Below are 16,539 nucleotides of genomic sequence, written 5' to 3' on the forward strand. Positions count from 1 at the left end.
AATCAAAGTGTTTGAATTTTACACAACACTGTGCTTTTTCTCTGGCATTTATTTTACATACACCACTGTCACTAACACTGTTATCCAAGAATGCCACTGGATAACAGTACCAGCAACATCACTTTCTGCCTCTTTAAGCTTTGAGTCTGTCTTCCAAATTCAGTCACATTAAAGCATTTCATTGTGAAAACAGCTATTATAAATACATTCCTAGAAAGTCTTCTGAACCTACACAGACTTTCCACCAGTTTATTCAACATTTCAATAAGCTAATCAACTGCCAATTAGACATCACCCCCATTAAATTTGAGAAAATGGGTGTCCCAGGCTTTTTGTCCAATAATATTGAAGCAGTGTGGGATCATCTTAGAAATGTCCTTGAAGAAGCCTGTATCAAAAGTACCCTTATTACTGAAGGGTACTTTTTGCATATCTGCATGTTCTCGCTGTCTTAAATGTCCATCTGTGGTTGCTGGTGGTGACCTGTGCTGGTTTAATCTGGGCTTCAGTTTCAGCAAGAGAATTTAATAATAATAATAATAATGCTAATACATTTTATTTAAAAGCACCTTTCAGAACACTCAAGGACACTGTACACAGCAGAACAGAGCAAGCATAAAAAAAAGGCAGTTTACAAAATCCTAAAACATAAAAATAGATTTAAAATAGGAGGATGGAAAAGGTTATGTGGGATAAGCAATTTTGAACAGGTGAGTTTTGGGTCTAGACGTCAAAAGAGAAAAGGAAGTGATATTTCTTATATCAGGAGGTAGGGAATTCCAAAGTCGAGAAGCAGAGCAGCTGAATCCCTGCCCCCCAGAAGTGTGTTACTTTACCACCATTAGAAGGTATGTGCGTTTCTGTAAATATGGTCACTTCACTCCCAAAAAAAAAAAAAAAGCAAATCTGAAAACCAGCAATTACTGTCATTGTGGCTACATTTGTCTTTTAATAGTCTATGACAACAATCCGTAGAGCGCGCCAAATATTGCATATTGTAACAGTAGCCACTGTTACAGTAAGGCTGTATAGATCCACACTGCCAGGCTATACTGCCTGCATTACATGACACGCTCCATAACACAGACTATCATAAAGCTACTTTCAGCTGCTCCCTTGTTCACAGGAGGTCATCACAACAGAAAGCTCCACATTTAATTTGAAAGAATTTTTTTTTTTTTTTTTTTTTTTTTATTTAAACCAGACGTCCTTCCTAATGCTAAGCCAACAAGGTTTTTGTCTCCTTCCAGGATTGTTTGCCGGGCAAATGTGCAGAACACTACACTATGATGCCACTTTAGTTTCTATATAAATATATCTAACTTGTGCAGATAGAGCAGTCAAAAACAGGAGGAGTACAACACAGGGTTTATGGTGATATTCAGTTATTGCAGATGAAATGACCACTTGTGTTTGACAGGAAAGCACATTACAGAGGACACATGCTATTATTGGAAGCAGATTCATCGAAAACCTCTTCCTGTTGCTGATGCAGTGGTCCTGTATACCGAGGTTTTGTATCTGTATCAGAATCAAATGGGAAAAACCACAAACCATAGGCTGAACACAATGCATGGGACACCAAATACATGACATTGTAACTGTAACTCCTAAATACCCGTTGTGCTTCAGTCAGACATCACTCAAATGATCATATTAATATTCATCATTATTATTGCAGCTGTCACTGGATTTATGAAATAAGCATGCTAAAATATTCATTCTCAGTATCTCACAGAAATAGAAAAAAAAAAAAAAAAAAAAAATGTGATAATTTATCTCTCAATAGTTTTTACATGAAATGGTATTGAAAGGTGATAATCACCTGCATTCACTTAACACTGAAGTTACTGCATTTGGGAGAGTTCAAAAAAACCTTTATAACAAGGAAAAAAAAAAAAAGAAAAAAGAAAAAAAAAAGGTGACGCCACAGCCACGATTCTGTGTGCTGCATAATAAGCATGTGATGGAGGCCAACAGGCCCTGATCAGTGATGTCAACTCAGAGTTACCATTCACCAAGTTTCCAAGAATACAGCTGACTCACTGGTCAGATGATACAACATGTACGAGTCACACCAGGTCACTGTTCACTTTGCAATATTTTTAATGTGCAAACACTTATTTTTGTGGGATTCTGAGGTTTCACAGTGTGTGACAGAGTGATGTCCGTCCCCCTTTTTCCCCCCCACTAGAGTTCAACATTCAAGCTTGTCTCCGCTTTCATTCCAGTTTGTTACATGCTTCCAAGACCTTGTAGTTAAAGTCCTCAGGCTGGTCGGCATACACATAGTGTCCGGCTCCACGGATTGTCTGCAGGAAGGAAAGAATCAGAAGGGAAGCAGCAAATTAAAAATTATGGAAACTATATAAAGGCATGTCATAAAGGGAGGTCATGATTTTAACGAGGAGGGCTGTGTCTCCGGTTTATAGCCTTCATAAAACAAAGATGGAAAGTAACATTCAAATTTAAAGCATGCATCAATCAGTTTCATTTCAAGCCTCCATACAGTCAGTTCCACGGTTCTTCATGGCAGAAAAATGTACCTTTGATGCGTCAATATACACATAAGCATGATTGCTCCACATGCAATTAAGGCACTGAATCTGTGGAACTCTGCTAAAATGAGGTTTTCTTATAAATAATTCATTAAACAAATGTATTTTAAGCTTAAGTAAACTAAACCCCATGTACAAAACCAACAAATCAGTCTTTTGTCCAGTGATTTTTATTTGATGAAGCCTCAAATTTTTTGTTTTGTTCAGTCAAAACCTCCAACTTTTACGGAGTAGTATTTTTTATAATTAAAAAAAAATAAATGAAATAAAATAAAATTATATAGTGAAACAAATTGATCAGCCCTCTTGTGATACAGCATACATCCTCTTTATTGCACGAGGCTGTAACCATAGCCAGCCAGTTCATTTTGTGCAAATCCACTCTTCCAAGTGGCTTTCTGCACTCTTTTCAACATCCATGTACAGATCACTGCACCGTTTCTGTGCTAAAGAGGCATCATTTCTGTCCTCGTTACTAAAACAGATTCTGAAGGAACATTTCACTAACTCCGAGGGTCTAGCAACCCTCTGAGTTAGTGGCAGTGTGTGTTGAAACAACAGCTGTAATCTCCACATTTCGACTTTTCTCAAAAAAGCTTGGGAGGCTTTAAACTTGAAATTTCGACTTTGTTTTCAATCAATAATAATATATTATCAATTTTTTTTTTTCCATTTAATGTGGCCGTAATACTCTGTTGTAGAGGTCAGATAGTGACTGTTTCTTTGTTTGCAGCAGCCTCTAGTTAGTTAGGTTAGTTAGTTTTTTTTTTTTAAATGGACATTTTTCCCCATGAATCTACACTCATTAACACAGAATTAGGAAGTGAAAATGTCTCGAGTCTGTTCTAATGAGAATTTCTTTGCATATCATAATATTTCAGTGTCTGTTTTGCACCTGTCTAGGCAGCTGCTCATCCAGTCTTCCTCAGACTTGACAGGTGTATGAAAGCAACTGCCCATTCTTTTCCCCTAAGTGCCAAACCCTTACCACAACTCTCACCTAGTCCTAAAGGCCATGACACAGAATGTGCTGCGAAACAGTGACCCAAAATTCCAAAATGCCATGTAACATATACATCGGTGTGAAAAAAGTGTTTGCCATTTTTTTGCATGTTTGTCACATTTAAATATTTCAGATTTCTAATTTTTAAAAATTAGACAAAGATGACAAGTAAACACAAAATGCAGTTTCTAAATGAAGGTGTTTATTATAAAGGGGAAAAAAAAATCCAAACCTGAATGGCCATGTGTGAAAAAGTGATTGCCCCGCCCCCTCCCATTATAATTAATGGTAGTGTATCACATCTTTGGAAAGTCAAGTTCAATTTCTCTAGCCACACCCTGATTACTGCCACCCCTGTTCTCAATCAAGACATTACTTTAATACGACCTGACAAAGTGGAGTAGACAAAAATGTCCTCAAAAGCCAGACATCATCCCCTGATCCAAGGAAATTCAGGAACAGATGAGAAAAAGTCATTGAGCTCTCAGTCTGGAAAATGTTATAAAGCCATTTCTAGAGCTGTGGGACTCCACAGTCTCCACAGTGAGATCCATTATCTACAAATGGCAAAATCATTGAATGGTGAACCTTAACATAAGTGGCTGGCCAACCAGAATTACCCCAAGAGCACAGCAACAACTCATCCAAGAGGTCACAAAAGACCTCAGAACAATATCCAAAGACCTGCAGGCCTCACTTGGCTCAGTTAAGGTCAGTGTTCATGACTCCACCATAAGAAAGAGAGTCAGCCCAAAAATGGCCGACATGGCTGAGTTAAAAAAAAAACAAACAAACAAAAAAACCCCCCACAAAACACAAAAACAAAACAAACAAACAAAAAAACAGTACTGATCCCAAAGACTTCTGGTGCAAAAAGTAACACTGAAGTGTTCATGACCTCAAGCTGCACACTTGGGTTCTGCAGCAGGACAATGATGCAAAACACACGATCAAGTCCACCTCTGAATGGCTTAAGAAAAACAAAATGAAGAGATTTGAGTGGCTTGGTCAAACTCCTGACATGAATCTGATTGAGATGCTGCGGCATGACCTTAAAAAGGTGGTTCATGCTCAAAAACCCTCCAGTGTGGCTGAATTACAATTCTGTGATAACTGGAGGTGAGTCTTGTACAGCTCTGAAGGAATTCTGACCCACTCATCTTTGCAAACAATTGATTCCAGTTGTTGCTGCTAAGCGTGGCCCAACCAGTTATTAGGTTTGGAAGGAAATCACTTTTTCACACAGAGCCAAGTTTTATTTACACAGACACCTAGAAACTGCATTTTGTGTTTACTTGTGTCATCTTTGTCCAATATTTAAATTTGACCATCTCAAAAACTTAAGTATAACAAACATACGTAATGAACTGGTCCTGATGTTTCTAAACAAGAAAACAAAGAAATGGAGATTCTGGGTTCATCAAGTTCTCACAAGCAGGCAGCAGCAGGGAGAATTTCATGGTTTGATCCAGGAGTTGGAACTGTGTGACGACCACTTTTGTACATATTTCAGGATGTCAGTGGGGCAGTTTAAACTCTTGATATATGTCAGACCACATCTGAGGAGGCAGAGGAGTCATTTCAGAGCCGATTGGCCTAAAGCATCAAGCACCTAAAGTATCAAGCTGTGTGTCTGAGGTAAAAAGTATTATTTTACTATTTGTATATACAGATTACCAGTTCACTTTGAGCTACAGAACAGTTGTTGTCGTCAAATGCAGTTGGTTGGATCTGTGCAGCTGGATCTAAAAAAAAAAAATCAAGCTTGATACAAAATAAATAAATCTTAGCAATAAAGCAGGTTTTGAAGAAGTGTAAAGAAATTAGTTCCAAGTTTAGAAAGTCTACAAAAATGTCATCACACTGATGATCTGAAACCCAAATTCAGAAAGACAGTTGGATTTTTTTTGAAGCCTGAACAATGAAAGAACTGCCAGGAAATTCACTTTAAAAATTTGTTTTCAAAACTGTTTTTTGGCAATTTATTCCTTAAAAATGTATTGTGAAATTTAAGTTTTTTGAGGGAAGGGAAAAACAAACAAACAAGCAAACAAACAAAAACCAAAAAAAAAAAAAAAAAAAAAAAACAACTTTGAAGGGATATCAGTCCATCCAGCTACACACAACTTACTATGATGTCCACATGAGCGTGTGGCCTCATCCCTTTGAGGGTGATGCCCGAGATGCTGTCTATGCTGGAGCGGGAGCCATAAATGATGGTGATGGGGATATCAGACTGCAGCTGGTCAATCCTCTGCAACATTGGCCTCTTGGCCCAGCCACATGGCGCAGTCATATTCTTAAAAGCAGTTTCCCCACTGTGACAAGGAAAAGATAATCAATGAGCAGATGACAGAAAATGGAGATGACAAAACATAATACTAGGTAGTAAAACGTGGATCAGAGCAGAAAAGGTGATGAAGAAATTGCTTTCGTGGCCATTTTAGAGACAAATGGCATTAATAAAAGAGAAAGACAGACCTGGGGCTTTGCACGTTCAGGTGGTAGATGTAATCTGGCACAGTGTTGTCAGTGAACACGAGGGAGAACTTTTTCTTGAAGTCGGGTCTTAGTGTTTGCACCAGAGTGGGACCTGCAGGGGACCAGAGAAGAGACAGAGGTCTCAAACGCAAGCATGTAGCCATTAAGAGATGAGGAGTACTCATTACATTTTACATGATTAGTCACACTGGGGAGAGCTCAGGTTTTGGCTTAAATTCCTTTCAAAGTCAAAGCAAAAAACTCCACTGAATGAAATTGTGCTCATCACACCACTTGCTTTAATAAGCAGTTCCTAGTTTTCTGCATGTGCAAAGAGGACATCAGCTGTGATACTGCAACATTAAACTAATATAAAACTATCCCCCCAGTTTCATACTGCATACATTTTCGCTTACTGTCTCCAGAGTTTTCGGCCATTATATTGCATCCTCTTATTTCCATTCTTCTCATTTAAGAAAAAGAAGAAAAAAAAGAATTTCACATGCTTATCATATCATCTCTATTCCTCATACTTTTGTTGTAGCTTTGCTTTTCCCCCCAATATTTTGGTGTGCCACAGCATGGACACATTTCCCTGGGATTATTAAGCTAGTCCGGTTGTGGGTTTGCTTTTAGCACTGTGGTACTTCGTTGTCTTTTAGCACTGTGGTACTTCGTTGTCTTTTAGCACCTTACCCAGTGGTCCTACCAGTCGCAGGCCAGCCAAGGGGTTGAAGGGACTGAACATGGCACCAAGGGCTTTGATCCACACAGGGATGGGCCGGTCTGGTTCTGTCGTCTCCGGATGATCAGGCAAACCCCAGGGCTCAACCAGGACAATGTGCTTTACTCTGTAAGCCAGACGACAACAACAACAAAAATAAAAGTTAACCTGCTCTTTCAGTTATAAATGGCTTACAGACCTACAACTAAAGGACTCGCAGGAATTGGAGGCAAGCTACAGTCATGTGAGAAAATTAGGACACCCTATGAAAGCCTGTATATTTTAAAATATATTTGGACATATGGATATTCAATATCAATTTTAATGATACTGAGGGATCCAAATAATATAACTAAACAATTAAAAAATAAGAAAAGCCTTTTTAAAACTATGCAAAATGTAATTTAAAAAGAATGCAATTTCTGGTGAGGAATAAAGTAGGACACCCCCACATAAAATGGTTAAAAATCAAACACAGGTGTATGATGTCAGGTGCACATGATCAGTACATCATTAACCAGCATTTTAAAAGAGCCTTGCCCAATTTAAACCTCAGATTTAGTTTGGTGTGCTCCTGACTGTTAAAGTGTTGAAGTGAGCGCCATGGTGAGATCTAAATAGTGAGAAAGAAGATTGTGGTGGCTTATTAGTCTGGTAAGGGATTTAAAAAGATCTAGAATTTGACATCAGCCATTCCCCCATCCAGAAAATTGTTTACAAGTGGAGGACATTCAAAACAGCTGCCATCATGCCCAGGTCTGGCCGTCCAAGCAAATTCACCCCCAGAGCAGACCGCAAGATGCTCAAAGAAGTCATCCAAAATCCTAAAATGTAATCACGGGAACTACAGCAGGCTCTGGCTACTGTCCTTGTGAAAGTGCATGACTCTACTATCAGAAAGAGACCACACAAGTTTGACTTTCATGGGAGGTGTGCAAGGAGGAAACCTTTGCTCTCTAAGAAAAACATTAAAGGCCAGACTGAAGTTTGCCAGAGCAAACATAGACAAAGACCACAACTTCTGGAATAATGTTCTTTGGACAGATGAGTCTAAAATTGAATTATTTGGACACCAGAACAGTAGACATGTATAAACCAAATACTGCCTTCCAAGAAAAGAACCTCATACCAACTGAAGCATGGAGGTGGCAGTATCCTAGTTTGGGGATGCTTTGCTGCAGCAGGACCTGGCCAGCTCACTATCATAGAATCCATCATGAATTCTACTGTGTATCAGAGGGTGCTTGAAGAACATGTGAAACCATCTGTTAAAAAAATTAAAGCTGAAGCAGAACTGGACACTGCAACATGACAATAAGATAAGATTAACTTTATTTATCCCGAGGGAAATTCTTTTGTTATACACATGCTCAATGCAGCAAGAGAGACAGAGGAACAGAGGAATAAGATATACAATAGAATACTAGTATACAGTAATGACTCAAAGCATACCAGAATATCTACCAAGGACTGGCTAAAAACTAAGAAGTGGAGAGTCCTGGAATGGCCAAGTCAAAGCCCTGATCTTAATCCCATTGAGATGCTGTGGGGTGACTTGAAACAGGCTGTACATGCAAGAAACCCCTCAAACATCTCACAGCTGAAAGAATTCTGCATTGAGGAGTGGGGCAAACTTTCTTCTGACTTTCAATGTCAGAGACTGGTAAAAGGCTACAAAAGGCGTCTCGCTGAAGTTATATCAGCCAAAGGAGGCAACACTAGTTATTAGGGGGTAGGGTGTCCTTTTTTCTCCATTGAAATAAACATTTTTGTTCATATCTTTTTTTTGATGTTTCACAAAATGTTCATTTTTGTTGTTTAATTGCAATTACGTCACTTTATTTTCCAGTAACACATAAAATCATGATTGGAAATTATTATGAACCGTTCACATATCAAAGGGCTGATTATTTAATGGGGTTTCCTAATTTTCTCACATGACTGTAAGCATTCAGTGTCCTGGTGCATGCATTATTTTTTACACAGACGTGACTGTGACATAAATCTTTTCATCAAGAAAGTAAATACATCCCCCAAATATAACTTTTCTGACACAGCATTTTGTTTTGTTTTTGTATTTTTTACAATTTACTAATGGTGACCCATTCTATTCTTGCTTATTTCTGCCGTATATACACAGTTACATTGTGAATGTACATACTAAACAATTCTCAGATAATAAGATTAGAGTATGTACTGTGGACCAAAAACTTTCAGATGGCTCTAAATGCCCAGTTTCAGAGTTTTACTTTTGACTCATGAGGTCACCAAGATCAGATATTCCTAATATGAAAACTTAGACTCCACCTCACAAGGACTGTGTATCAGAAGAAAACTGACTTTAAGGAAGGAGGAAGGGAGCTAAAATGCATTTCAGACATGATGAACCTGAGGAGATGCACCAATAACCAGTTTAATATAAAATGATGCTTATAAGGCTCTAGTATAGCATAAAAATAAACAATGTGGAGCTAGAAATTTCTTACAAAATGCTTAAAACTTGAAATTCTACTTCTGGCTTTGAGACTTTGTAACTAGTTCATCGAGGTTAAGGTAACAGTTTTCATTTGGCTGATTAGATATGGTGACCGTGTGTGTAACCTTATTCTTAAACATCCAGATGAATTCATGTTGCTTAATCTCCCAACCAGCACAGCCAGGTAGATCCTTTATGGCCGTTTTTAGTGCTGCAGAAATATGAACAAAACCAGCTATGGCTACCAAGTCTAACAGGTCACAATCAAGCTAGGCTGATGTTTACATGACACCATGAAGCAGTTTACTTTCATTTTCATAATCAACTGGAAGCTAAACTGACAGGTGATTATAAGCCATTTAAATCTGACATGTCATGGTCTTAATGGACTCTGTACTGGTACAGAGAGCACATTGTTGTGGTTCTCAATATGAATGAAGGCCAAGAAAGGGGGGGGGGGGGGGGGGCAATGTGCACAGATCGGGAATGCATGTCCCTGATCAAGAGCATCTGAAGTTATAACTTAAAACCATTTGGACCGCTAAGATAACAATAAGAAGACAGGAAGCGGGAATTTTCAGTGTTACTGATGAAGAAGGGTGATAAGGGATTGAGGACATTTTATCAGGCGCTGCTTAGGGAGAGCTGGGTGCATGCTGGAAGCTCCGAGCTGGAGCTGCAGCAGGAGGACATGATTCAGGAGAGAGAGTCTAGTGGGAGGAGAGAGCGTTTTGGAGGAGACTGCTGTTATCACAGGCTGCCAGCACCTAAAGGCACACCGCTACAACTGTAACCTGTACTCATGCTGGCATGTTTTGCTACAATCATGTTAACAGCAAAAGGGCAGAATCATTATTCAGAACAGTGTTCACTGCAGACTCTGCTTTTTTCTCCTCCTAGGCAGGTTCCACTTCATTTGTTCCATTTACAGCAGTGATGAAAGGATTATTCAAATGTATATTATTCTGGTTTTTATAGAGCAATCAACACTCTGCCCACTTGCTCACTGGAGCTCTAAGCTGTAACACATGGCTTTCTTTAGCTGATCTGACCTACAAGCTGCTCTTGGGGACAGAAAATGAGACTTTATGACACAAACTTGTTTGATGTGTTGACAAATCAGCTTTCTTGTGTCCACTGACACGTCTCCAAAAGCTGCTCCTGCTAAATGCTCCACTGTATTTTCCATAACAGTCCCTGACAGTATCTGCCTGCTGTTTGCTGTGAGGCAGCAGGTGTAAAGAGGCCCAAACACTTCTGCAGACCAACATTCACACACCACTCTCAAAAGGCAGGATAGAAACAATAGTTACAGATGATATGCAAAGATTATCACAATATTAACTCTGTCCATTTCAGCCACTCTTGCAGATGACAGGAGCTGCTAGCCAACAGTGGACATTAGAAAAGATGAGCTCCTATAATGGAGAGCCTAAAACACTTGCTTTATTATAATAAGAGACTAAAACCTGACTTTAGCTTATGCTACAGTTCTGATCCTGACATTTTACACAAACCTGACACCTTTCTGTCTCAGACAGTGTGGGTCATGATACAGTAAGATATGAGAAATCCCATTGTCTGCACCCACCTGCCTGGGTATTTAATGGAGTATGACACAGCGAGGTATCCTCCCAGATTGTGGCCAAGAAGTATCATAGACTCCAGACCCACACTGGCCCGCCACTGTTCTATGGACTCGACAAACTGATCCTCTGCTTCTGCTGCATCTGTTGAGAACACAGGCCTGCTGCTCTGGCCAAAACCCAGTAAGTCCAGTGCAAAGACAGGCCGATGCTGGGAGAGATCATCCAGATTCTGGGCCCACAGGCCCACCCCGCCGCCGAAGCCATGCAGCAGAACTAAGGGAGTTTTATCTTTAACATGGTCATTGCAAAAAGTCAGGGTCCACAGAAGATTGTCGTTGGAGATGGGAACGAACTCTTTAGTAAATGCAGCGCTGACATCTGAAAAGAAAAGCACAAGATTACTTTTAAGTTCAAGAACATTACAATGGGTCAAATATTCCATTTCACATTAATCTAAATACCATCTCTTTTTTGATACTACTGAATCAATCAGGTGTCTTCACTAAAAGTGAGATTCTCTAGAAAGGGTTTTTTTTTTTTTAAAAGAAAAAACACAACACACACACACACACACACACACACACACACACACACACACACACGAAGAGATGTGGCAACAAGCTCAAACAAGAGCAATGTGATTTCTCACATTTACTGGTTCCTTAGTAACATCCTGCAGGCACAGTTGGGTTAAAGTCATTCACAGAAAACAGCCCCTGAACTTCTTATTGATTTTTCAAAGCTGTAATCATCAATCACTTTATTTATAAGTTCTATTCTACTGTGGTTAATGTTCTCTACTTGTTGTCACGACATTTTCTGGAAGACAGACAGTAGAACAGTGCTCTGCACATCTAATATTCCTTTAAATTTTGAGCAATGAAAGTCATGAGTTACTTTTTCCTGAGCTGTTTGTAGTCTTAGATAAGACACATACTTTCCAAGTGATCTCAGACTTTGAGACACATTTTGTCATTAGCATGAAACACGCGAAGGCCCAATGTATCTGCTCAGTTCATTATTATTTTACGTCATCAATTGCCTTTTTGAGGACTTAAAGATGCTAAAAAACTCATGAAATTTTGCACATGTGAAAATCTGTTGAAAATGTACATATTTTATTGGTTACTCATGTACAGAGTATCAAATGGTTCAATAGTGCCACATATACCTGGGCCATATTAAATTGCAATGCTTTTGAGCTTTCTTCAAAGGGTGTGGCCGTGGCACCACGGCGAACTTCAACCAGTCACCATGAAATTATAATTTGCTCTTATTTACATATACATTGTCCAATCTGGACCAAACGTTTGATAAGGCTCCGCCCCTGAACACATTTCTCCTGTCATATTTGATGGTGGTCACTGCACCACCTAGTGGGAACAAGAAATGTCATGTTATGCACTTTGGGCTACAGTTTTAAGGTGACTGACCGCAGCAACCTCAAATTTGCCCAGGAAAGTCTTAAGGTGTTGGTCATTGCTGCTTGCAGATTTAAATCATATTTACAAAAAGCTATTTGATTTCTAGCCGATACAGGTTTTGTTAAGCAAAACAGGTTGTGTTTGAGGGAGTGACCACAGGTGGGTGAGTTTTTACTTTTGCACACTGTACAAAAAGTTGGTTTTAAATAAAAAAAATAAAAATAAATAAATAATAATATTATTATTATTATTATTATTATTATTATTATTATTATTATTATTATTATTATTATTATTATTATTATTATTATAATAATAATAATAAAATACACTGGGTTAATCCTTACACTGCAGCATCTTCTCCTCTGAAGCTTGCAGATGGCTCTTTGAAGTTGGACACCACGATGGCAGCCAGTTGGGAATCCAGCACCACCTACGTACACAAAAGCACCACAATATGAATATGAATGGTTTGCCTTATATTAATATTTCAAACGTTCATCATTATAATAATGATTAATAACAACCACCACCATCATCATCATGCTACTTTGGGGTACTCACAGTCGAAGGGCTAAGATTCATAACAAACCTGCACCACAGAACATTGACTCCTAGCTAACCAGACTCTTACTGTATGGTCCTCATTTAACTCATTTCTCATCTTTCTACCGCTTGGACTGCTTTTTGCAACACGCTAAACAATCAGGGTTACGAACAGGTTAAGAAAGCAAAAAACAGGCTTGATACACAAAATTGCCATCAGAATTTATCACAGATGCTGTGAAAAATGTAGTGATTTAAAGGTGTGAACATACACCATAAGACTGTAGCCTTATGGTATAGGTTTTTGTAGGAGTTTCCTTTCCAGAGTGCAAAATTTGGGTAAAAAATAAATAATCCAAATATGATTTAATAACACACACAACTAGAGTCACAGACTTAAAAATCTGTCTAATTTAACAGCTCTGATCATCCCCCCCCCCCCATGAAGGTTTTACTGTTTGGGGAGTTCATTTGTCTTATGGTCATTTTAAGACTGTCCTCCACCCCCCATGGCCGTTGTTTTCTTTTCCAAATCATTACACATGATGCTTGAGCAGCAGGCAGCGAGGAAGGTCCTGAAGGTTCAATCCAAAACTAGTTGTACTTAATTATTTTTTTTAACTTATAAAAGCACATTTACGCTATATGCGCATGTGTTTCTCATCTGGGCTGCTGTTGGGGTTTTCTCTGCATTATTGTAGGGTCTTCACCTTATAATGCAGAACACCTCAGGGAGATGACTGTGATTTGTGAACTGCACTTTCACTTTTAACCCACTCTCAATGCCTTCTACAAGTCTGGAAACGTACAGTGTCTTGCAAAAGTATTCGGCCCCCTTGAACTTTCCCACATTTTGTCACATTACAGCTACAAGCATGAATCAATTTTATTGGAATTCCACGTGAAAGACAAATACAAAGTGGTGTACACGTGAGAAGTGGAACGAAAATCATACGTGATTCCAAACATTTTTTACAAATAAATAACTGAAAAGTGGGGTGTACGTAATTATTCAGCCCCCTGAGTCAATATTTTGTAGAACCACCTTTTGCTGCAATTACAGCTGCCAGTCTTTTAGGGTATGTCTCTACCAGCTTTGCACATCTAAAGACTGAAATCCTTGCCCATTCTTCTTTGCAAAACAGCTCCAGCTCAGTCAGATTAGATGGACAGCGTTTGTGAACAGCAGTTTTCAGATCTTGCCACAGATTCTCGATTGGATTTAGATCTGGACTTTGACTGGGCCATTCTAACACATGGATGTGTTTTGTTTTAAACCATTCCATTGTTGCCCTGGCTTTATGTTTAGGGTCATTGTCCTGCTGGAAGGGGAACCTCGGCCCCAGTCTCAAGTCTTTTGCAGACTCCAGGAGGTTTTCTTCCAAGATTGCCCTGTATTTGGCTCCATCCATCTTCCCATCAACTCTGACCAGCTTCCCTGTCCCTGCTGAAGAGAAGCACCCCCAGGGCATGATGCTGCCACCACCATATTTGACAGTGGGGATGGTGTGTTCAGAGTGATGTGCAGTGTTAGTTTTCCGCCACACATAGCGTTTTGCATTTAGGCCAAAAAGTTCCATTTTGGTCTCATCTGACCAGAGCGCCTTCTTCCACATGTTTGCTGTGTCCCCCACATGGCTTGTGGCAAACTGCAAACGGTTTTCTGTTAACAATGGCTTTCTTCTTGCCACTCTTCCATAAAGGCCAACTTTGTGCAGTGCACGACTAATAGTTGTCCTATGGACAGATTCCCCCACCTGAGCTGTAGATCTCTGCAGCTCGTCCAGAGTCACCATGAGCCTCTTGGCTGCATTTCTGATCAGCGCTCTCCTTGTTCGGCCTGTGAGTTTAGGTGGACGGCCTTGTCTTGGTAGGTTTACAGTTGTGCCATACTCCTTCCATTTCTGAATGATTGCCTGAACAGTCCTCTGTGGGATGTTCAAGGCTTGGGAAATCTTTTTGTAGCCTAAGCCTGCTTTAAATTTCTCAATAACTTTATCCCTGACTTGTCTGGTGTGTTCTTTGGACTTCATGGTGTTGTTGTTCCCAATATTCTCTTAGGCAACCTCTGAGGCCGTCACAGAGCAGCTGTATTTGTACTGACATTAGATTACACACAGGTGCACTATTTAGTCATTAGCACTCATCAGGCAATGTCTATGGGGAACTGACTGCACTCAGACCAAAGGGGGCTGAATAATTACGCACACCCCACTTTGCAGTTATTTATTTGTAAAAAATGTTTGGAATCATGTATGATTTTCGTTCCACTTCTCACGTGTACACCACTTTGTATTGGTCTTTCACCTGGAATTCCAATAAAATTGATTCATGTTTGTAGCTGTAATGTGACAAAATGTGGGAAAGTTCAAGGGGGCCGAATACTTTTGCAAGCCACTGTAAATTTCAATGCCTTTTGAACAGGTTTTTGTTAATCGGGGTGTTGCTGCTCATTTATATTGCTTTGCACTGATAAACAACCATTTACTCTCAGCCTGTTAACATACATGTGTTAGACTCAACTGTTGGAGACGCAATTACTTGATAAACCCGTGAGTTTGCCAGGGTTATCAAAATGCAGGAGACACCCTGTGTGTTATTGTGAAAGGTAAGTTAAAGAGTCACAAAAAGTTTAAGTTTAGTACTCCCTTTGCTTACATTCCATTACTCTACAAAGTCTCATGAAAATCACCCAGCTGAAAGGAAACTGGACCTGCACAGTGACACATACAAACAAAGTGAGGCTACAATAATGAAAGCTAATGTCTGAGTGGAGGTGGATATTTGTGTAAAAGAGTGTCACACCTGTGTCTGTGTGTGGATGCTCATAGTATTACCTTATTGTTTTATCCACATAGCCCCACACACTGCTAGCCAGACTGGGAACACCAACAGTAGACAGCATTCTATGAATGACCCTGGAGATATAATAAAAGAGTAAGCGCATGAGGGCAAAGGACAGGGACTGGCCGATGACAACGCGTGACAGCAAGACTATCATCTCCATTATTTAAATTATCACGCATTTATTATAACACTTAAAAAACTGTTTATAGTTTTATCAAGTTTTTTGTGCATTTTCGGTGACCTTTTTATGCACATGAATATAAAAATATTCGCGCCACTGCAAAACTCTTGTTTAAAACCGGTTTTCCAATTTGCTCTACTATCTCTGAGGCAAAACAAACATGGCAGTCCAGCGGCTTTGCAATAAAAGCGTTATTTTACTTCTGTGGACCACACCGACAATATCTTCAAAGCACCGGCGAGTGTTTTCAACGACCTTCTGCAGTCTTCGAGCACTCTCATTTACTACGGTCGACTTTACGAAAAGCCAGCAATTAACTAATGAGGAGGGGGGGGGCAGGTTTACCTTGACCCAAGTGGTGCCTCTCTCTAACAGCTGTCTAACTTTCTGAGGGACGGTCGACAACAACACTCGGGCATTTTCAGGAAAAGTGCACAGTGTCGCTACTCCAATAACACTTACTGTCTGTTAAATAATAAAGGAACATTACCGTGGATATACATACTCTGGCAGACCGGGGAATGTGATAGGTTAATAGAAATACTCACCCTCTGTTCTCGATCACCGCTTGCTCAGCCATAGCGTGACAGTCCCCGAGACGCGTCTCTCAGTCACGTGGGTCTGACGTAGCTGCCGAGCTTGTGTGCATTTCATTTATAGCGTCAGCTGACTGAGACAAGGGGGGGGGGGGCGATATTCCTGCTTTATTC

The 16,539-nt window shown here is 39.7% G+C and overlaps 1 protein-coding gene across 5 annotated transcripts; it reads right to left on the reverse strand.

Moving 5' to 3' along the window:
- Positions 1 to 1,252: 1,252 nt before the first annotated feature.
- abhd5a (abhydrolase domain containing 5, lysophosphatidic acid acyltransferase a) lies at positions 1,253 to 16,524 on the reverse strand. Of its 5 annotated transcripts, none has more exons than XM_005463989.3 (9): positions 16,378 to 16,524; positions 15,639 to 15,719; positions 12,603 to 12,688; positions 10,834 to 11,209; positions 6,739 to 6,893; positions 6,043 to 6,154; positions 5,693 to 5,879; positions 5,239 to 5,306; positions 1,253 to 2,312 (listed from the first exon to the last, which is right to left on the reverse strand). In XM_005463989.3, the coding sequence occupies exons 1-8, from the start codon at positions 16,407 to 16,409 to the stop codon at positions 5,253 to 5,255; spliced, it is 1,083 nt and encodes a 360-aa protein (XP_005464046.1). In that variant the 5' UTR covers positions 16,410 to 16,524; the 3' UTR covers positions 1,253 to 2,312; positions 5,239 to 5,252. The 5 variants fall into 5 exon arrangements, with proteins under 5 accessions (XP_005464046.1, XP_003458869.1, XP_005464048.1 ...); XM_005463990.4 differs by lacking the exon at positions 1,253 to 2,312 and adding an exon at positions 2,503 to 5,120; XM_003458821.4 differs by lacking the exon at positions 5,239 to 5,306.
- Positions 16,525 to 16,539: the final 15 nt, after the last annotated feature.

The sequence above is a fragment of the Oreochromis niloticus genome, linkage group LG11, assembly GCF_001858045.2.
Source record: "Oreochromis niloticus isolate F11D_XX linkage group LG11, O_niloticus_UMD_NMBU, whole genome shotgun sequence".
Taxonomy (NCBI): domain Eukaryota; kingdom Metazoa; phylum Chordata; class Actinopteri; order Cichliformes; family Cichlidae; genus Oreochromis; species Oreochromis niloticus.